Source organism: Glandiceps talaboti, chromosome 4 (genome assembly GCF_964340395.1).
Source record: "Glandiceps talaboti chromosome 4, keGlaTala1.1, whole genome shotgun sequence".
Classification (NCBI taxonomy): Eukaryota; Metazoa; Hemichordata; class Enteropneusta; family Spengelidae; genus Glandiceps; species Glandiceps talaboti.
Window position 1 is genome coordinate 2,823,980 of NC_135552.1, and position 22,955 is coordinate 2,846,934.

The window sequence follows — 22,955 nt, forward strand, 5'->3', positions numbered from 1 at the left end:
AACGGTGTTATAATATAATGTACATGTACAAAGTTTTCAACTAAGGATGAGTGTTCAACTTGTAATTTTCTTGTATTGTCAATTTAACACACAATAAATTTAAAACATATCGATAAAAGTACAGTATATCACATTTATTTTGATTTATTATTAATATCCAAGAAACCCTGGTTTGTCTGTAATATAAACTTGTTCATCACCCGTTCGACGATGTTCCAAACGACACAAGCATTCACAATTATTCTTACATATCTGAACTAGAAACATTAACAATCAAAACAGAACAAATAGACAGAGAAATGCGTATCCAACAATTAATTAAAATGTTAACAAACAACCGTTTGCAGTTTATTGAAACACAAAATTTGACAAAAATTGCATAACCCTCAGTAAGCTTCGTTGTCTTGGATACAAGTGCCCGTATAATTCATTATTATCGGACGGTAATAGCACAGCATTATGTTTCGAGAAGATATGACGGTACATGAGTATTTACGCTTTCCTATGAATATTTATGACTGGATGACAATACAACAACAACAGAGAGTCACTTACTGATACAGGATAAAAATGGCCTCACTTGCCGAGCTTCGAGAGTACATGGACTTTGAAATGGTGAGATCACGTAATTTTTTATGCACATCAAAATTAGAATTTTCTACAAGTGATGTTTAAGTTGAAATGGGTGTCAATTGTTTAGAGGGAGTGTAATAAGGCATGGATGAAATCAAGCTCTGGATAGTCTATAGAGAGAGAGATGTTATCTTCATAAAGTCACAACTCGTTCACAACATGACTCAGGGAGAAACTGCATGGCGAAACTAACTATAACCCATATATATATATATATATATATATATATATATATATATATATATATATATATATATATATATATATATATATATATATATATATGTATATATATACCAAAACTATATATATATATATATATATATATATATATATGCAAAGGTAACGTAAGTTAGTGTAAATGTTGTTCGAATTTCCACTGTATATGGAACATTTTGTCTCTCAATTCAGAATATTGATAAATTAGTGCATTCTATTCTCGACTAACAAATAAGCATATATTATTTAAAATATTGTGACGTGGAGATTGAAAATAGCACCGAGGTCCTTGCTATGTTTCTTGTAATGGCTAAACATATAGTGCTGCAATCCTAGTGTGACAATAATCCATGTATCTATGTTATGAGAATGGTGCACCTATGACAAGGGACTGAGTAACCTGTAGTGAACTCTCCACAGTCACAGTGAATGTTAACGATGGCTGTTGGGATGGCCTTCTATTCTGTAGACAGTAGATTTTACATTTTATGGTATTGGCTTTATTTTTTTTACACCATCACACAATTTCAAATCCCCTAGCGGCCAGTCTTTGCTATCAAATTCATCGTAGCTATTCAGGTCATTGTTACTATTAGCAGCGTTAAGGGTGCTTATTTTTAGCATATTTCCCGACATCTTTTCACAAATTTAAAACATTATGAATTAAAGAGACTTGTCTGTTTAATGGACAAGTACCTGAAGATAAAACTTTGAGGTTATAATATTTAGGTCATTCCACATTTCATAAATTTATAGATTTGTGTTTTTCCCGCCATCTTTCCAAATTGAAGGTAGAATATCCCTCAAAATCACAGTGACTATATATAAAATGGTATAGTTTATGTCATTTTGACTTCTATTTAAAGATTTGCATGGTGACCACTAGTTTAAAATGAGGATGGGGTAAAGTTTTCTTGAACAAAGTAACAGCAACAGTTTAAGATTGTTTTTCTACGTTCATTCTACGTTAGGCATACAAAGGCTCAGCCTTCTAAATTTAAACTATTCCCTTTTATTCCCTACGTATAGACACCCGTATCAATGCACAGGGGTCGACGTAAGGGTCGGGGTCCGTATACACTTACATGGACAGACGTACAAGCCACTGCTCTACCTGCAGAGGAAAGGTGGTATGAGAAGTTAAAACGTTTAAAGAAGAACGATGTAGCCACTTCTAAACCCAGAACAGTTTTAAATGGAGGTATGATATAGTTTCTTAACATGCCAAGTCATCAACTTGGTATACATGTATGTAGTTAAAAACATGAACGGATCAGTATATATGTGTGCTGGAAGTGATGGAATTTACTTGTGCCATCAGATATCCTAATGTCTGTCTGAAATCGTTAGAAGATCAATTTATATACACAAGGAACCTCGTACACCCCTGTAACATTCACATACCTAGGACAGGGTTGTGCACATAGCTGTACCATCTCAGTGGTGCCACGGGAGCTGTACCAGTTATGTGTACTAACGTACCTAGATTTGACATGTGTAATTGGTATGCCAATATCAATGTATTCAATGTAACAACAATCCAAGTTAGAGTGGCCTTAATTAATTCTACTGATTCACAAACGATTATTATCAAGTTAGGGTGGCCTTAGTTTCTCATGATCAGACCGACTGTACTTCATATTTTGAATCCTTTTTAAAAAATCGTTCGCCTCTACGGATAGATTAGACAAAAATCATAAAGTCATTGATTGTAAGTTTGCGATCCCACAACCTTGTAGCTAAGTCATTGATTGTAAGTTTGCGACCCCACAACCTTGTAGCTAAGTCATTGATTGTAAGTTTGCGACCCCACAACCTTGTAGCTAAGTCATTGATTGTAAGTTTGCGACCCCACGACCTTGTAGCTAAGTCATTGATTGTAAGTTTGCGACCCCACGACCTTGTAGCTAAGTCATTGGTTGTAAGTTTGCGACCCCACGACCTTGTAGCTAAGTCATTGATTGTAAGTTTGCGATCCCACGAGCTTGTAGCTAAGTCATAGATTGTAAGTTTGCGACCCCACGACCTTGTAGCTAAGTCATTGATTGTAAGTTTGCAACCCCATAACCTTGTAGCTAAGTCATTGATTGTAAGTTTGCGATCCCACGACCTTGTAGCTAAGTCATTGATTGTAAGTTTGCGATCCCACAACCTTGTAGCTAAGTCATTAATTGTAAGTTTGCGACCCCACGACCTTGTAGCTAAGTCATTGATTGTAAGTTCGCGACCCCACAACCTTGTAGCTAAGTCATTAATTGCAAGTTTGCGACCTCACAACCTTGTCGCTAAGTCATTGACTGTAAGTTTGGGACCCTACAACCTTGTAGCTAAGTCATTGATAGTAAGTTTGGGACCCCACGACATTGTAGTCTATCAGCTAGCCCTCGGATGTTCTTCCGATAAAATACGACACACAGCCGAACAACGCTATCGAGGATGTTCGGGCAGGCCCTCACATGCGTACTTCGTTCGCTTATAGTTATAGCATCGAAAGAAAGCCCGAACGTCTAGCAGCAAGACTAACGACCTTGTAGCTAAGTGATTAATTGTAAGATTGCGACCCCACGACCTTGTAGCTAAGTCATTGATTGTAAGTTTGCGACCCCACGACCTTGTAGCTAAGTCATTGATTGTAAGTTTGCGACCCCACGACCTTGTAGCTAAGTCATTGATTGTAAGTTTGCGACCCCACGACCTCGTAGCTAAGTCATTGATTGTAAGTTTGCGACCCAACAACCTTGTAGCTTAGTCATTGATTGTAAGTTTGCGACCCCACAACCTTGTAGCTAAGTCATTAATTGTAAGTTTGCGACCCCACGACCTTGTAGCTAAGTCATTAATTGTAAGTTTGCGACCCCACAACCTTGTAGCTAAGTCATTGATTGTAAGTTTGCGACCCCACAACCTTGTAGCTAAGTCATTGATTGTAAGTTTGCGACCCCACAACCTTGTAGCTAAGTCATTGATTGTAAGTTTGCGACCCCACAACCTTGTAGCTAAGTCATTAATTGCAAGTTTGCGACCCCACAACCTTGTAGCTAAGTCATTGATTGTAAGTTTGCGACCCCACAACCTTGTAGCTAAGTCATTGATTGTAAGTTTGCGACCCCACAAAAGCGTATCTAAATTCCTGTTAATTCAGGGCCTTCAATAAATTGTAATTTTTTAAGGTATTTAAGTTAAAGTACCATAACGAATTTGAAAATATCCACGCGAAATGGTCATAAGAAAGATACATGGTTTACCTTTTAAAACACTTTTTTTAACTGACCGACCGCGGACCTATCATTGTTAAGGTGTGACGGTGAAAAACATAGAATTCAATTAAGGAGAAGTCATTGCTGTTAATAGATATGCTTACTATTTACCCAATCTTACAAAATTATCATAATATCAACACATATCATGTGATCTATTTACAGTTTCAGGATTGGCTGAACCGGGTCGTATTCTTGCTATTATGGGAGCAAGGTAAATATATGAATGTACGAGAAATCACGCCTACCCCATGTTACATTTCATTTCACTCGAAGGGGTGGATTTACAAGGAGCATTGACCTGTTATAGTTCTCAAGCTGAATTTTATCTTATTTATTTGTGTTGGTTTACTCAAAGTAAGAATCTGTTCTAACATTGTTCTGAATCTAATTATGACGTGGACTACGATAACATTACATGCTATTTTTCGTAATGTGTTTGGATTCGATAATTTCTCAGTTGTGTAATGATGCGTTTGTAATAAGTCGTTGCAGAAGATTTTCCATCTCAAGTGACACGTATATCACACGTTTCTACTATTACGTTTGTTGTATATTTATCATCGCATCATGAGAAGTTCTTTCCACAATTGTAGTGGGGAGGGGGGGGGGAGACGACCATGAAACAAGCGATTATAGTTTCAACAATATTCAAAACTACAATAGTTTTTCATTTGACATCATCTATTTATTGACGTCTGTTATCTTTCATGGTTTCTTGTATTTCAGTGGATCTGGGAAAACTACATTACTAAACGTGTTATCAGGGAGACCATATTTACAGGGTAATTTATTTGTTGAAGGCTCGGTGCTTGCAAATGGTAATGCTGTCACAGAAGCATTCAGTAAAAGAAACATTGCATATGTGGAACAAGTTGATCTCTTTATACCAGCAGTGACAGCGAGGGAACATTTAAATTTTCATGTACGTATTTACGAGATCAATACGTTCGATCCTTAATACAGAGTTAGTTCCATTCTCGAATTGTAACCATATTTTGAGATATAATGTGCCTAGATCAAGGATCAAATTCCTTGCAAATCAAAGTTGTTCAAATCTCTCCAAATTCACTTTAAGATTTCCCATATTAAAGCTTTTCCCTGCTCCTTTTGAAATAAGAAAATAGATAAGGGTTCGCCAGCTTCTTGTCAAGAATGTTATAAGTTTTTTCCCATCGAGTTAAAACACCATTAGATTCTATACTATACATATCGACAAGGTAACGGCTGAAGTTTCAGACTTTTAGTTCCTAGAGTTCTTACTATGTCAACACTTTCCTATTTCCCTATATCCTTTCCTCCATTGTGTATGTTCTCACAATAAACCCCGATAGTAAAGAATTGCATTATGCTGTTTCTAAATTCCAAAACATTATATAAAAAATCATATAGAGTACTGACATGTTAATTTTAATTACATCATGAATTCGATCAATGACAAAATGTTTGGTTATCACCAAGGCTACCCTGCGGATGGAGTCAGATACATCACCAAGGTTACGTGAGGAAATGATCAATAAAGTTTTAATTCAGCTAGGATTGGGAGATACGTCTGAAACTACAATCAAAATGCTATCAGGAGGTGAAAAAAAGAGACTGTCATTTGCTACAGAGGTAAGTATACTTGCCAGTAAAAAGGGATAGTTTTATGGCAGATGGTTATATAAAAACTTTACACAAGTACTGCAACAGTGGGATGTGTAACGTTACCCTCATTCTGAAGATACATCTGTGAGAAATATTATGACCTAATCAAAATTGACAACTCTCACAAATAACTGAATAACGAGTTTATGGTTGTATGAAGATTTTGGCAGTATTTCAAATTATAACTTGATTAGGGTATGCTAGCATATTTGATTTTATGTATACTTATATTGTCATTGTCACAGACTAGACTAGTTCAGAGCCAACTATATCTGTAGACCTCACCACCACATATGTGCTCCTCATAATAATATGACAGAACTCCATGGCCTCGCAATGGACGGTAGGGCGTACAGAAGTTATTTTCACGAGTGATTCGGTTTATTCTGCCGCGTATTTTCACGAGCGATAGCGAGTGAAAATACAGCAGAATAAACCGAATCACGAGTGAAAATAACTTCTGTATGCCCTGCCGTCCATTGCGAGGCCATGGGGTTCTGTTATTATTACATATGTACACCAAAAACGCAATAAAATGCAGGTGGGGAAGGGCGAACAACATATTCGCATGAATATGTATCAGGTCACCAGCTCATGTCATTCAGGTCAGGCAGAGGTCACAGACGTGAATTATGAGCGATGATTGGTTGTCAACAACAATAAGTATTGATATGCAAATTATGTGTTGACCTGCTCTCGCTAGCTAGCTCCGCTGTGATTCATTCACAAAACCGATCAGAAGAAATGCATACACGATTATTTTAGTAGTAGAAACAGATACAATTCAACAGCGTGGTATTCTTAGTGTCCTATATAATAGTACTTCAGTAAAATCTTTCAAAATGTACAATATTATAAAAGTTAGTCTTCATCAGAATCGGAAAAGATTACGGATTGTCTGCAGCGTTTTATAATGTAAACACACTGACAAGAACTTTGACAGAGGTGTTTCCGGCGACATGAAATGTGAAATTGAAAGATCCACCGCTAATACGGGTATTTTCAAAACATTCCGCATAACTGTGGGAATTGATTGACTGCGTTCTGGCTGGTTGATGGTCCTGAGGATTGTGTTGCACGATCTCCCATCGGCTGCATTTGTTGGGCGTTGTTGATGTGTACGAAGCATCGGTGGCCGTAGTCGCTGGGCGCGTGCCTCGGGTCAGCTTTATTTTGTTGTTGATCATAATAAAATTCACTCTCAGAAAGTTCAAAATAATTCAAATTAAACAAATCGTTATGTTCAGAATCCACCGAAATATCTTCCATTTGTAAAGTAGTGGTCGCCGGCAATATTTACAAACATAAAGTAGTTCGAAAGGTTGTTTACTCATTTGCATAATGAACAGTGAAAATACCTAACTAATTTGCATAGTTATTTGATAGGTAAGACACTAATTTGCATAGTTATTTGATACCCCAGAACTTGCGATGGTCGAGAAAAATAGTGAAATACATTATGAACCAACAAAAAATTGTTCAAAAAGTGTGTAACAACAGGAAAGACACATATGTGCATTTAAAAAAATGCATTTATTTGCTTATTTTCATCAGGAATTGGTTTTACTTTTGGATCTATTTTATCTCATTTTATCTCATTTGCATAGCCACCAGTGAAAATACCGGTTTTATTTTTGACTGTACACCAACGTACACAATGGTACATATGTAATAATTTATCTTTCTTTTCTTTGTATATATTTGACAATGTTATTTTGTGTCAATTATTTTGTACTTAACATTTCAATTTAATTTGTCAAGAGTAAATTTTCAATAAAAAAATGTAATATAAAGTTTGACTAAGAAAATGATTGATGGACGGTTAAATTGTATTGATAACACTACATTGATCAGTCTGTGCATGTTTAAGATGGACCTAAATTAGATTTGACATATAAATCCATTAAAGTCAGTTGTACATTTATATGAGCAGCATTATGTATTTGACTTGTTTCTGTTTTAGATACAAACCAGTTACAAACTACTCATGATTATTGAAATTATCTTTTTACCATAATTACCAATAACACTTTTGAAACTCAAAATAATGTGTATTGCTTTCATGTTACCATAGTTACTGACAGATCCCTACCTCATGCTATGTGATGAACCAACGTGTGGTTTGGATTCTTTCATGGCAGAAACCGTGATTAGCGCCCTCAAAGATTTGGCTGCTCAGGGTAAAACTATCATTACTACAGTTCATCAACCACCATCAGCCATCTATGATCTTTTCGACAGGTAAAGTATCATTCAATTCCAAATGTTCCTGAAAATCAAGTTCTTACAGTCTCTTTAAACTTTGCCCCATGGAATTAACGTGTTCCTGGTTCTTTTGAAATAATGAAAGCAATTTTGGGAATCATCTTCTTGTTTTCAAGGAAATATACAATCTTTTATTTTCCCATAGAGTTCACACAGTATTTAGCGGCCATGGATTATATTTAAATGTCTCAAGTTTGATATCATTTTCATCTCTATTTAATGAATTTGTACACTGACGCCCCCCCCCCCCCCCCCCGATTATCCTGATGTTAACTAAGAATGGGTTGGCAAATTACTCGTTTTTATTCACGTTAACATTGCACTAGCTGTAACTGGAACATTTTTGAAACAGTTTTTGGTAGCTAGAACGATTTACTTATAATGTCGTACACCCTGAACAGTATTGAATCACCTGTTGCTATATTGTTGACCGTCTGATTAGTTTCAAACAGATGTCATAATATTTGAGTTTATCGTTGAGGTAACCATTGGCCACTTTATGGAAAAGGTTTTACACACTCCCAGAACATCAGAAATCCCAGGAAACCATCACACCTTAGAATCTGTTTATAATTTTCTTAGCTAAATTTCCCTTGTTGTATTACGACTCGATTGTGTATTTTCTACAGGATACTACTGATGGTAGACGGCCAGTGTGCTTACCTTGGTCCCCCAAATCTCGCTCTTCAATACTTCGCCGATCGTGGGTATCTTTGTCCTTACACATTCTCACCACCAGATTTCTTTATACTTATTCTGTCTGTGATACCAGACCAGGAAGAAAGCAGCAAACAAAGGATTGAGGTACAAACTATACACGTATGTCTTTGGTTGTGACTATGTATATAAAGTGTTGTACCATGTATGCATTGTGCTACCATTCTGTTTTGTCTACCCGATATAGCAGTAAGGATAGTTAGGGTAGTCAATGTACATGTGATTTAGGGTAGGGGGTAGCAAGTATCGCCAACTCAACTAAAATTCCTTATCACTATGTCATTGTCGTGTTCGTGGTTGTTGCCGTCGTCGTCATCATCATCATCATCATCATCATCATCATCATCATCATCATCGATCATCATCATCATCTTCATCATCATGTCTAAGCATAAACAACAGTTTTAAATATGGCGTGAAAATGAACACTGTTGGCAGGTTGCGGCTCCTTCATTGTACCACAGCATTGAAAAGATGGGCGGTGTCGGGCGAAGAAGTAATAATAATAATAATAATAATAATAATTTATTTCGAGAACCAGCTCATACACTAAAAAATGCACAAAACACAAAACGTATGGTGCAGCATATTAAAGCATAAATAAATGCAATACAATATACATAGCAAAGTGCCAATATAGCACAACACGGTACGGTAAAGTGCAGTACAGCACGGTACGGTACAGTACAGTACAGTACAGTACAGCACGGCACGGTACAGTACAGTACAGTACAGTACAGTACAGTACAGTACAGTAAACTACAGTACAGTAGGGCACAGTGATGACTAACGTAGTGTTGATTACTTCCATGTATTTCACCATATGTTCCGGTCAAACAATATTTTTCTCTGCTCTTCGTCCCATTTAGTCAATTTGTGAGGCTTATGAAAACTCAGCCCTAAAAGCTGACTTAGAAAACCAAATAAGGGTGCTATCCGCAAGAGATGAACACTCAGAAGATGAAAGTCATCTCAAAGCTGTGCTATCTTCGTAAGTTCTGTCCATTATTAGTGTTAATAATTGTATTATATCGACACAGTGACGTCAGACTAACTTTTTTGGCTAATATAGTTGGTACTCAAAAAATAATTGTCGACAACGTTTATGCTTAGCTAAACTAATAAGAAAGTTATGAATAATAAAATAATAAACGTCTTGTTATGATTTGTATCTTGGAGATCCGAATCAAATGGTATCCCTACAGTATTTCTTATATATCCATCAAACACGACATATTGACATCTGGTTATATTTACGAGGTGTATGTCGTATGAGTGAACTGTATTATAACATCAAATGTTTGAAGCTTTGTATAATACTTGACAGTCATATTCGTTTCTATTTTATTAGGTATAAGTCATCGTGGTGGACACAGTTTATCCTCTTGTTGCGCCGAAGCTGTTTGTCTGTTTTACGAGATCAAGCTTCGTTGAAAACTCGACTTCCAGCACATATTCTTGCCGGACTGTTTTTAGGTTTGTGTTACTTGGAACAAAGAGGAAATACAACAGTGCAGAATATCGCAGGTTATCTGGCATTGATGCTTATCTTAATGGCATCAGAAACAGTGTTTTCCGTTGTACAGGTAAATACGTATACCTTAATGCGCTCTATAAGAAATAAATATTATTATTATTAATGATCAATATCTCAGAAATTACAGTTCTTCAAAATGATCCAAACTTTGCCAAATGAAAGGTTACTTCTTGTCCCTTTGAATAAAAAATCGGTTTCACCGTCTTGTGTTCAAGAACGTCTACAAAAAATCTGTTATATTCTTTCTAATAGCGTTAACACAGTATCCGACGAACACACTGAATACTAAAATAAATGTTGATAGAATTTTGACTTACAGTTCAAATTTATTGGTGAGCCAAGAATTGATTTCTTGATTTTAACCCAGAACGGTTAATTAAAGGTTTGAACATCGTAAAACTTAATAGCTTAATTTGAAGACTGCAAGAAAGACGCGTGCAAGACCACCTATCAGAAAATAAAACATTAAAATTACATAAAAAGTTGGACATGGCAGAAGACAAACTCAAGCAGGCAGAAAACGAAATTGAAGACATGCAACAATATACCCGAAGAAACAACCTTGAAATATATGGTAGACCAGTCAGTCAGTCAGTCAGTCAGTCAGTCAGTCAAAATGAAAACACAGATAAAATTGTAATGAGGGTAGCAAATGTCGTAGGAGTACCAATATTAGTAAGTGACATTGACATAAGCCATCGTCTTCCAAAGAAGAAAGAACAGCAAGTACCCGACATAATCGTTAGATTTACGAGAATAAGTTTAAGGAATAAATATACCAAGCCTATAAAAACTGAAGAGAAATCGACGTCAGATATCGGCCTTGCCATCCCAAAACAAGCTAATAATCGAATCTACATAAATGAACAGCTAAAACACACAAGAAGACCAAGAAATTTTTATTTGAAGCCAATAGCAAGCACAAAGAAGCGAAATAGAAGTACATATGGACACAAATTGTAAAGTATGAATTAGAAAAGAAGACAACTCTCTCCTCGTAAGGATTGCATCAATTCATGACATTCTACACAGTTTCCGCATCCACTATTTCTTGCGAGACTTCACAATTTTCGCGATGCTCTTATTTTTTTCTCGGATGTGTAAAAATTAAGTTTAGGTTCGGCGTGAAAAACTAGGTGGGGTCGGGTAACCGGAACCAAACAACTTTCTTATTTGGCCTAAGCATTCCGCAGATATAATTGCACTTCCAATCACCCATATAGTCAATTGTTCATTGAGTCATGGTATCTGTCCAAATAAATTAAAAATCGCCAAGGTAATACCCATTTACAAAAAAGGATCGCCAACTGATGTTGGTAACTATCGTCCAATTTCAGTTTTACCCATACTGAAATAATGGAATTTATTGTCAAATAATCAACTTATCAGCTATCTCGACAAATATGACATCCTTCTAAGGACTCAATTTGGTTTTCGGAAAAAGCACGGCACGAAACTCGCCCTAGCTGACTTGATCACTGGTATTGCCGACAAACTGGACTAGGGTTATTTAACTTTTGGTATCTTCATTGATCTAAGGAAGGTTTTTTGATATAATCAACCATAACATTCTTACAGAGAAATTAAATCATTATGGTATCAGAGGTTTGCCATTACTCTGGTTAAAAAATTATCTCTCAGGGCGTAAACAGAGTGTAAATGTCAATATTAACATGTCATCCTAGTGAAATTAAATGTCGTTTTTTACATGGTTCTATTTTAGGTTCAATCCTTTTTTTGATCTACATCAATGATATTACTCCACAAATGCATTTTTGTGTCTGTTTGCTGACGACAATTCTGATACCATTCAGCTTGACCAGTTTAATTTTGATTTCAGGAAAGTCTGCAATTGGTGTGATGCAATACGCTAACAATCAACTCGGATAAGACAAAATTTCATGATATGCAAGACATTTCAAAGGTCTGTGACAACAGAGGGGTGCCTGAACATTAATCAGTCTCAGATACGTCGAGTTGCTTCAATTAATTACCTACAAGTATGTTTAGATCAACATATGCTTCCAAATTTACTTAATGAAAAAGTTACAAATTAAATTCCCCATCATAGGAATTATCTCAAAAATTCGACATTATATGCCCAAATCAATTCTCCTCCTAATATATAATTCCATGATATTACGCCAAATGTCTCCAGAAACAAGTAAATCATCTTTATGAATATTTCACTCTTGTAGATTCTTCCTATGGAAGTGCCAGTATTTCTCCGTGAACACCATAATGGAATGTATAATACAGCAGCATACTTCTTTACAAGAGTTCTCGCTGAGGTAAGATGCAAATAAGGGGTCTCTACTGTATAGTTGATCGTATGAATTCTAAATAGTTACTTATCATATATATATATATATATATATATATATATATATATATATATATATATATATATATATATATATATATATATATATATATATATATATATATATATATATATATATATAGTTTTGGTAGTACTGGAACTCTTTCTTGGGTGTGTTCCAGTACTACCAAAACTATTACGCTCTGCCACTGCGGTATAGAGCACTGTCTTAGCAGATTGATACTCACCGAGTTATATATATATATATATATATATATATATATATATATATATATATATATATATATATATATATATATATATATATATATATATATATATATATATATTGGTATTTTTATTAATTATCATATAATATATTAGTATTTCTGTTAATTTATCATATATATTGGTATTTTTGTTGTGTCAATTTAGGATTTAACAAAACGTACTAATAATGTTTGTACTGAACGTATCTCACCCTTTTTCTTTCATTAGTCATACATATACACTTGTTGTCATTCTCAATCCAAAAATACATATACAATTTCGCCATTAATTTTATATGTAATATATATATATATATATTTCAGATTCCTTCGCTGTTATTATTGAAAACATTATATGTAACAGTTTCTTATTGGCTAGTTGGTAAGTTTAACATTACAGATTATTGAAAACATTATATGTAACAGTTTCTTATTGGTTAGTTGATAAGATTACCTTTAGAGATTATCGATAGGGTTAGCTATAATTTCTTATGAAATGAACACATGAATTCCTGCTATTAATGTCTTTGCGTATGTAGATTTCTAAGGTGTGTGTATATTTCTAAGGAGTAGAAAGTCCATTATTGATGAGAGCTATTGCTTATTACCATTAATTACATACTAGATTTTTAATACCAATCAGCTCTCTTCCAACAAATCAGATGTTATCAAATCCGTTAATCAGACTGTGAAGAGGTAGATACATTTGTAGTGTTTTGGTAAATTGTAACAGATTTAGAACTAAATGCAACGTTTATCTTTGTTTTGAACACTTTCCTCTTTACGTGTACCATTTGAATCGCAAAAAGCTTGCAGTGCTTTTTATTCTACACAATATATTAATTCAAATGAGGTTTGATTCTTACACGGTGTGTTTATTCGTTAACTGCTTATTGTTACTGTTCCTCTATTCTTAGGTCTAACTCCGGAATTTGGTCGTTTCCTTGGCTGTACAATTGTTGTTATTCTGACATCTGCTGTGGGATTTGCTTTCGGTAAGTCATTTCAAATCATTCCGGTCTGATCGGTCAAATTGACATACGTTTGCACTACAATTGCCCTGTTATAGCTATTAAACTTTCTCAAAGACTGTACTATAATTATCACTAAAGATAGCATTGTAAACAAACATGGTTTCCATATGGGGAAAATATCATGCGTTTTCCACAGCAGTGTTCTAATTAGCCTGTACCATGACTCTTGTACGGAGTATGCATTGATGTAATTGTAAACTGGTATGGACCGACTATATTTGGTATACCTTGAAAAACTGGGCATTTTACCAAATTGTGTTCACCACTAAAACTACTTGATAATAACAAATAAATCTCAATTTCATCTAGTTGACCATGCTTTGCCACTTTCTTACCATTATATTACTTCCTGTGCTGTTCATCATCACCAGCATTTAATTTTTGGATTTACACCCGGAAATGTATTCTGATTCATTTGTGTAACATATAGAAGCAATGTACATCATCCGGTATTTGAATGCGAAATGTGTCACTGAGAAGATGCCTGGAGAAATCAATCTTTGGACTCCATTTTAGATGTTAACTCTTGCCTATGCCGTAGGCTATGGCGTTCTTAATCTTCAAATGTGTGTCTATCTCTTCTAGGTATGTTTGTGTCCATGACAAGTGATAATATAACAATTGTGTTGGCTATCTCGCAATCTATGCTTCTTCCCATGATTATGGTCGGAGGATTTTTTATCAAACCAGAGTAAGTCAGAACGCCTTATTCACCACTCACGTGCACCTCTATTCATTTACAGAAAGGTCAAAAGTCTAAGCGTAGCAATTACATGTTAATAACGCGAGTACATCATTGCTCATAATCATCCGAAAAAGAGACATATTTGAAGAAGCCATCATCTAATTCCTGATAAATCTGAAGACTTCATGATTGAAAATTAAACTAATAACACAATTTATGAACAAAAAAAACACAACACATAATCAAGCAGTTAACGGATAAGAATTCAAGCGTACATATAAGCACACCGACAACCCCACTATGTATGTATGTATGTATGTATGTATGTATGTATGTATGTATGTATGTATGTATGTATGTATGTATGTACGTACATACGTATGTGTGTATTTGTATATGTGTGTGTATGTATGTATGTATGTATGTATGTATGTATGTATGTATGTATGTATGTATGTATGTATGTGTATGTGTGTAGCAGCACCTGATAATACTTTTATAATATATATTTTTACATTCAAGATTCCTCTCCTTCTGTTTAACTTCTTGCTATATGTTTATGTCAATACCATCCTATATGTACTGTATTTGTTTAGGTCAATACCATCCTATATGTACTGTATATGTTTAGGTCAATACCATCCTATATGTACTGTATTTGTTTAGGTCAATACCATCCTATATGTACAGTATTTGTTTAGGTCAATACCATCCTATATGTACTGTATATGTTTAGGTCAATACCATCCTATATGTACTGTATATGTTTAGGTCAATACCATCCTATATGTACAGTATTTGTTTAGGTCAATACCATCCTATATGTACTGTATATGTTTAGGTCAATACCATCCTATATGTACAGTATTTGTTTAGGTCAATACCATCCTATATGTACAGTATTTGTTTAGGTCAATACCATCCTATATGTACAGTATTTGTTTAGGTCAATACCATCCTATATATACCGTATTTGTTTAGGTCAATACCATCCGATATGTACTGTATTTGTTTAGGTCAATACCATCCTATATGTACAGTATTTGTTTAGGTCAATACCATCCTATATGTACAGTATTTGTTTAGGTCAATACCATCCTATATGTACAGTATTTGTTTAGGTCAATACCATCCTATATGTACAGTATTTTAATTTGTTTAGGTCAATACCATCCTATATGTACAGTATTTGTTTAGGTCAATACCATCCTATATGTACTGTATTTGTTTAGGTCAATGCCATCCTATATGTACAGTATTTGTTTAGGTCAATACCATCCTATATGTACAGTATTTGTTTAGGTCAATACCATCCTATATGTACAGTATTTGTTTAGGTCAATACCATCCTATATGTACAGTATTTGTTTAGGTCAATACCATCCTATATGTACAGTATTTTAATTTGTTTACGTCAATACCATCCTATATGTACAGTATTTGTTTAGGTCAATACCATCCTATATGTACAGTATTTGTTTAGGTCAATATCATCCTATATATACTGTATTTGTTTTAGGTCAATACCATCCTATATATACTGTATTTGTTTAGGTCAATATCATCCTATATATACTGTATTTGTTTAGGTCAATACCATCCTATATATACTGTATTTGTTTAGGTCAATACCATCCTATATGTACAGTATTTGTTTAGGTCAATACCATCCTATATGTACAGTATTTGTTTAGGTCAATACCATCCTATATGTACAGTATTTGTTTAGGTCAATATCATCCTATATATACTGTATTTGTTTAGGTCAATACCATCCTATATGTACAGTATTTGTTTAGGTCAATACCATCCTATATGTACAGTATTTGTTTAGGTCAATATCATCCTATATGTACTGTATTTGTTTAGGTCAATACCATCCTATATGTACAGTATTTTAATTTGTTTAGGTCAATACCATCCTATATGTACAGTATTTGTTTAGGTCAATACCATCCTATATGTACAGTATTTTAATTTGTTTAGGTCAATACCATCCTATATGTACTGTATTTGTTTAGGTCAATACCATCCTATATGTACAGTATTTGTTTAGGTCAATGCCATCCTATATGTACAGTATTTGTTTAGGTCAATACCATCCTATATGTACTGTATTTGTTTAGGTCAATGCCATCCTATATGTACTGTATATGTTTAGGTCAATACCATCCTATATGTACAGTATTTGTTTAGGTCAATACCATCCTATATGTACTGTATTTGTTTAGGTCAATACCATCCTATATGTACTGTATATGTTTAGGTCAATACCATCCTATATGTACAGTATTTGTTTAGGTCAATACCATCCTATATGTACTGTATTTGTTTAGGTCAATACCATCCTATATGTACTGTATATGTTTAGGTCAATACCATCCTATATGTACTGTATATGTTTAGGTCAATACCATCCTATATATACTGTATTTGTTTAGGTCAATACCATCCTATATGTACTGTATTTGTTTAGGTCAATACCATCCTATATGTACTGTATTTGTTTAGGTCAATACCATCCTATATGTACTGTATATGTTTAGGTCAATACCATCCTATATGTACAGTATTTGTTTAGGTCAATACCATCCTATATATACTGTATTTGTTTAGGTCAATACCATCCTATATGTACATTATTTGTTTAGGTCAATACCATCCTATATGTACTGTATATGTTTAGGTCAATACCATCCTATATGTACAGTATTTGTTTAGGTCAATACCATCCTATATGTACAGTATTTGTTTAGGTCAATACCATCCTATATGTACTGTATATGTTTAGGTCAATACCATCCTATATGTACTGTATATGTTTAGGTCAATACCATCCTATATATACTGTATTTGTTTAGGTCAATACCATCCTATATGTACTGTATTTGTTTAGGTCAATACCATCCTATATGTACAGTATTTGTTTAGGTCAATACCATCCTATATATACTGTATTTGTTTAGGTCAATACCATCCTATATGTACTGTATTTGTTTAGGTCAATACCATCCTATATGTACTGTATATGTTTAGGTCAATACCATCCTATATGTACAGTATTTGTTTAGGTCAATACCATCCTATATGTACAGTATTTGTTTAGGTCAATACCATCCTATATGTACTGTATTTGTTTAGGTCAATACCATCCTATATGTACTGTATTTGTTTGGGACAATACCATCCTATATGTACAGTATTTTAATTTGTTTAGGTCAATACCATCCTATATGTACTGTATTTGTTTAGGTCAATACCATCCTATATGTACTGTATTTGTTTAGGTCAATACCATCCTATATGTACAGTATTTTAATTTGTTTAGGTCAATACCATCCTATATGTACTGTATTTGTTTAGGTCAATACCATCCTATATGTACTGTATATGTTTAGGTCAATACCATCCTATATGTACTGTATATGTTTAGGTCAATACCATCCTATATGTACTGTATATGTTTAGGTCAATACCATCCTATATGTACAGTATTTGTTTAGGTCAATACCATCCTATATGTACTGTATTTGTTTAGGTCAATACCATCCTATATGTACTGTATTTGTTTAGGTCAATACCATCCTATATGTACTGTATATGTTTAGGTCAATACCATCCTATATGTACTGTATTTGTTTAGGTCAATACCATCCTATATGTACAGTATTTGTTTAGGTCAATACCATCCTATATGTACTGTATTTGTTTAGGTCAATACCATCCTATATGTACTGTATTTGTTTAGGTCAATACCATCCTATATGTACTGTATTTGTTTAGGACAATACCATCCTATATGTACAGTATTTTAATTTGTTTAGGTCAATACCATCCTATATGTACTGTATTTGTTTAGGTCAATACCATCCTATATGTACTGTATTTGTTTAGGTCAATACCATCCTATATGTACAGTATTTTAATTTGTTTAGGTCAATACCATCCTATATGTACTGTATTTGTTTAGGTCAATACCATCCTATATGTACTGTATATGTTTAGGTCAATACCATCCTATATGTACTGTATATGTTTAGGTCAATACCATCCTATATGTACAGTATTTGTTTAGGTCAATACCATCCTATATGTACTGTATTTGTTTAGGTCAATACCATCCTATATGTACTGTATTTGTTTAGGTCAATACCATCCTATATGTACTGTATATGTTTAGGTCAATACCATCCTATATGTACAGTATTTGTTTAGGTCAATACCATCCTATATGTACAGTATTTGTTTAGGTCAATACCATCCTATATGTACTGTATATGTTTAGGTCAATACCATCCTATATGTACTGTATTTGTTTAGGTCAATACCATCCTATATGTACTGTATTTGTTTAGGTCAATACCATCCTATATGTACAGTATTTGTTTAGGTCAATACCATCCTATATGTACAGTATTTGTTTAGGTCAATACCATCCTATATGTACAGTATTTGTTTAGGTCAATACCATCCTATATGTACAGTATTTGTTTAGGTCAATACCATCCTATATGTACAGTATTTGTTTAGGTCAATACCATCCTATATGTACAGTATTTTAATTTGTTTAGGTCAATACCATCCTATATGTACTGGTTAAAGTTTAGGTCAATACCATCCTATATGTACTGTATTTGTTTAGGTCAATACCATCCTATATATACTGTATTTGTTTAGGTCAATACCATCCGATATGTACTGTATTTGTTTAGGTCAATACCATCCTATATGTACAGTATTTGTTTAGGTCAATACCATCCTATATGTACTGGTTAAAGTTTAGGTCAATACCATCCTATATGTACTGTATTTGTTTAGGTCAATACCATCCTATATATACTGTATTTGTTTAGGTCAATACCATCCGATATGTACTGTATTTGTTTAGGTCAATACCACCTATATGTACTGTATATGTTTAGGTCAATACCATCCTATATATACTGTATTTGTTTAGGTCAATACCATCCGATATGTACTGTATTTGTTTAGGTCAATACCATCCTATATGTACTGGTTAAAATACACTAGCTGGTTTTACTATGGTTATGAACTTTTGAACATCAACGAGTGGAACAAACTAATTGGTTTAGATTGCAGCACACCACGTATACCTAATTGTGCAACAACAGGAGAACAAGTTCTACAGAGTTTGGGCTACAGTGCGGTGAGTATTTACATCAAAACACTGCCTATATCTTCTCAAAAACAAAGAAAGGCTTCATTTTACCTCCCGTAAGGGTACGGGAGGTATTAAAAGGAGAATGTCTGTCTGTGTGTGTCTGTCTGTCTGTCCGTCCGTCTGTCTGTCTGTCTGTCTGTCTGTCCTTGTGTGTGTCTGTGTCATCATTTTCTAAAAATCGGCTGGCTCAATTGTAATGAAATTTGGAATATATGATTTATAGGGTAATGGCTAGACATGATTAGGTTTTGAGCCAGATCTGTTAATGTTTAATTAGAGAAATTTGCATATTAATGAAATCAACTAATTAAGCAATATCTTAAGACTGCACACTTCAATTTCAATATAATTTAGTATATTCGTTAAACATAACAACATACATTTGTCCTATAAAATTTGTTGATGTACCTTACAGCGTTAACGAATAATTTGCATAATTAATTATTTTTGGTAATTAGGCTATATCTTAAGAATGCATACTACATATTCAACATAAATTAGTACATACGTTAACCATAGGAAAACACATATGCCCTATCAAGTTTGTAGATGTACCTTACAGTGTTAATAAATAATTTGCATAATTAATGATTCCCTTATGGGAGGCATACAGTTTAAATCTGGTTTGTCATTGATTATCTATCGGTAAACAACTTCTTAGTCAGTATCATGTATACTTTTTTCTGTCAGACTGTTGATAAGCAATGAAGTCGGACAAGGCTTGGTTTAGGGACCTTACAACTAGAATGTAAACCTCATATCCAAATAACACTGATATATTTATATATGTTGAACGTATAGAAGTGTCCTTTATTGTTCTCTCGATGAACTTGGTGATCCATTAAGATGATCCATTTAAGAGTTGACAATGTAGTGTTATCATTATGGCTTGTAGTGAGATATGTTTATGGAATCTTTGTGTTTATTTTGAAGGCCCATTGATATATCAGAATGGGTACCAGTGTTACACACTCAAACATTTGAAAGCTCAATTCTCTAAATAAAATTCGATTCTTTTTTCGTTATTTTCTGTTTCATTCTAGGAAAATATAACAACGGATATATTATCACTGGTGTTACTGTTTTTCGGTTACCTCTTATTGGGTTACGTTGCACTTTTATATCGGGTCTCTTGTCATCGTAGACACTGTGTCCGTACAGGATGTACCAGATAATGTGATATATGGATGGTGTACATGATGCGCCAGATCAAGTGATACATGATAGACCATTTTAAACTCACAGAATTGCATACTGTACTTGTGTAAATAGTTTTGTAGATTGTACTTTGAGCCTAAAGACAACATTTTATATTTATAAACGAAAAATAATGTTATTAATTATTCATTCATCCATCCATCCATCCATTCATTCATTCATTTATTCACCCACCCACCTACCCATCCATCCATTCATCCATTCATTCATTCATTCATTCATTCATTCATTCATTTTTTTCAGCATTCCTACACCTTCTTGATGACATCGGGTAACTTTAAATCTCAACTAGGTATTAATGTGGCATATTTGTAATCATAATATACTATGTAATGATATGCCTGCAAGAAGTAATGCAGTCTCAGAAAACTGTGTAACTCCAAGGTCCAAAAAGTGGCTTAAAACAACTAAGAGTTACCTCACATGGTTTGAAGTACAATTTTTTCATATTTGGTTAGAGTAATATCTGGGCCATCAGGAAACTGATGTTGCCCCTCTGGATTCGCAGACTCACAGGAGGCAGTTTCCATGGTAATGATGACATTATTTTGAAGGATGCTATACTAAACATTAATAAAACGTCATATCTCGGGCTCCAGAAGTGCTATACCCATAACCACAGTTATGTATATATGTTGGGGAGACGGGCAACTCATTGATCATATGACCTTTCCGATCAAAAGTCAAAGTCATGGTCAAAATTCAAGGTCATCATATTCTGTCTATATTTTTATTAAAACTCTGGCGGAAAGTTTTATATAACTAACTTCAGGCATAGTTGTTATGGCTGAAAACCAGTCACAAAATACCAAATGATATAGTCTTTCAGGATAAATACAGCAAAAGCCTATTTGGAGATGCTTTATTACAAAATCCTGTTGCCAAGACAACTGATATCAAGATCCGCAATTATGAAAAATATGAATTAAAGATAACGTTTTATGCTACAAAGAAGTCATTATAGAAAGATTATGACAAAAATATATTTTGGAAGTTGCTTTTAAATTACACAAATGAAATTACCGGGTCAACAAAATGATGTTAGCTCGTCAACTGATTTGATATCTTGAATAATTCTGAAATAGTTTAATGCTGTATATCTTGGTGTCTGAAAGAGCTATGAGTATGATGCAACTGTCCTTAAATTTTGAGGGATGGGCTACACATTGAATACGTGATATTTTACTTACAACGTCAAGTCAAACCTGAGGGTAGGCGTTTCAGGAGGGGATATGAAACTGTTTAGTATTGGCACATTACCGCTGAGGAAGAAACATCATGAATCCTATCAGATATCGTTGTTTAAACGGTTACAAACTCAACGTAGAAGAGGAATCACAACTAAACTTGAAATTAATCACACTGTATGGGTAAATACAGAGAAAAACATATCTCAGAAACGACGTATTACTGCAAGGGAAGAAATCTTCTAAACACCACAGAAAGAATTATCAAAAATGATTAAAAGAAATGGAACAAAACAAAAGTAATAATATAATATAATATAATATGATATGATATGATATGATATGATGTGATGTGATATGATATGATATGATATGATATGATATGATATGATATGATATGATATGATATGATATGATATGATATGATATGATATGATATGATATAATATAATATAATATAATATAATATAATATAATATAATATAATATAATATAATAATAACATCTTGCATTGGATATTGGCTTTCCACGAGCACTCATAAAAAGAGGTGAATAAAATTGAAAATTAAAGTTTGGAAAGAAAACAACAATTGAATAAAACATTGGAAAGAAAATGCAAGTGAAATGTAAAAGCAAGAGATAAAATTAATGTAACTCATCAAACGATTTAAAATAGACATGACGCAATAAAATATACAAATGCAGAGACAAATAACATGAAACTAAAATAAATGGTAAAATATCCTAGGACTGATTGAACATGTGAATCGCAGGTGGATAAA

The 22,955-nt window shown here is 33.8% G+C and overlaps 1 protein-coding gene across 1 annotated transcript; it reads left to right on the top strand.

Annotated features, from left to right (window-relative positions):
- The first annotated feature begins 570 nt into the window (after positions 1-570).
- LOC144434710 (protein white-like) lies at positions 571-20,943 on the top strand. The gene is made up of 15 exons (XM_078123227.1): positions 571-615; positions 1,882-2,053; positions 4,275-4,323; positions 4,839-5,034; positions 5,571-5,723; positions 7,831-7,997; positions 8,651-8,825; positions 9,608-9,729; positions 10,090-10,324; positions 12,474-12,566; positions 13,192-13,249; positions 13,785-13,862; positions 14,487-14,592; positions 19,579-19,753; positions 20,812-20,943. The coding sequence occupies exons 1-15, from the start codon at positions 571-573 to the stop codon at positions 20,941-20,943; spliced, it is 1,956 nt and encodes a 651-aa protein (XP_077979353.1).
- The last annotated feature ends 2,012 nt before the right edge of the window (positions 20,944-22,955 follow it).

Bases quoted from the DNA above. Each gene is read 5' to 3' on its own strand.
- LOC144434710 (XM_078123227.1), top strand. From the start codon at position 571: ATGGCCTCACTTGCCGAGCTTCGAGAGTACATGGACTTTGAAATG. The intron at 4,324-4,838 runs GTAAATATATGA...CTTGTATTTCAG, and splicing joins CTTGCTATTATGGGAGCAAG to TGGATCTGGGAAAACTACAT. The intron at 7,998-8,650 runs GTAAAGTATCAT...TATTTTCTACAG, and splicing joins ATCTATGATCTTTTCGACAG to GATACTACTGATGGTAGACG.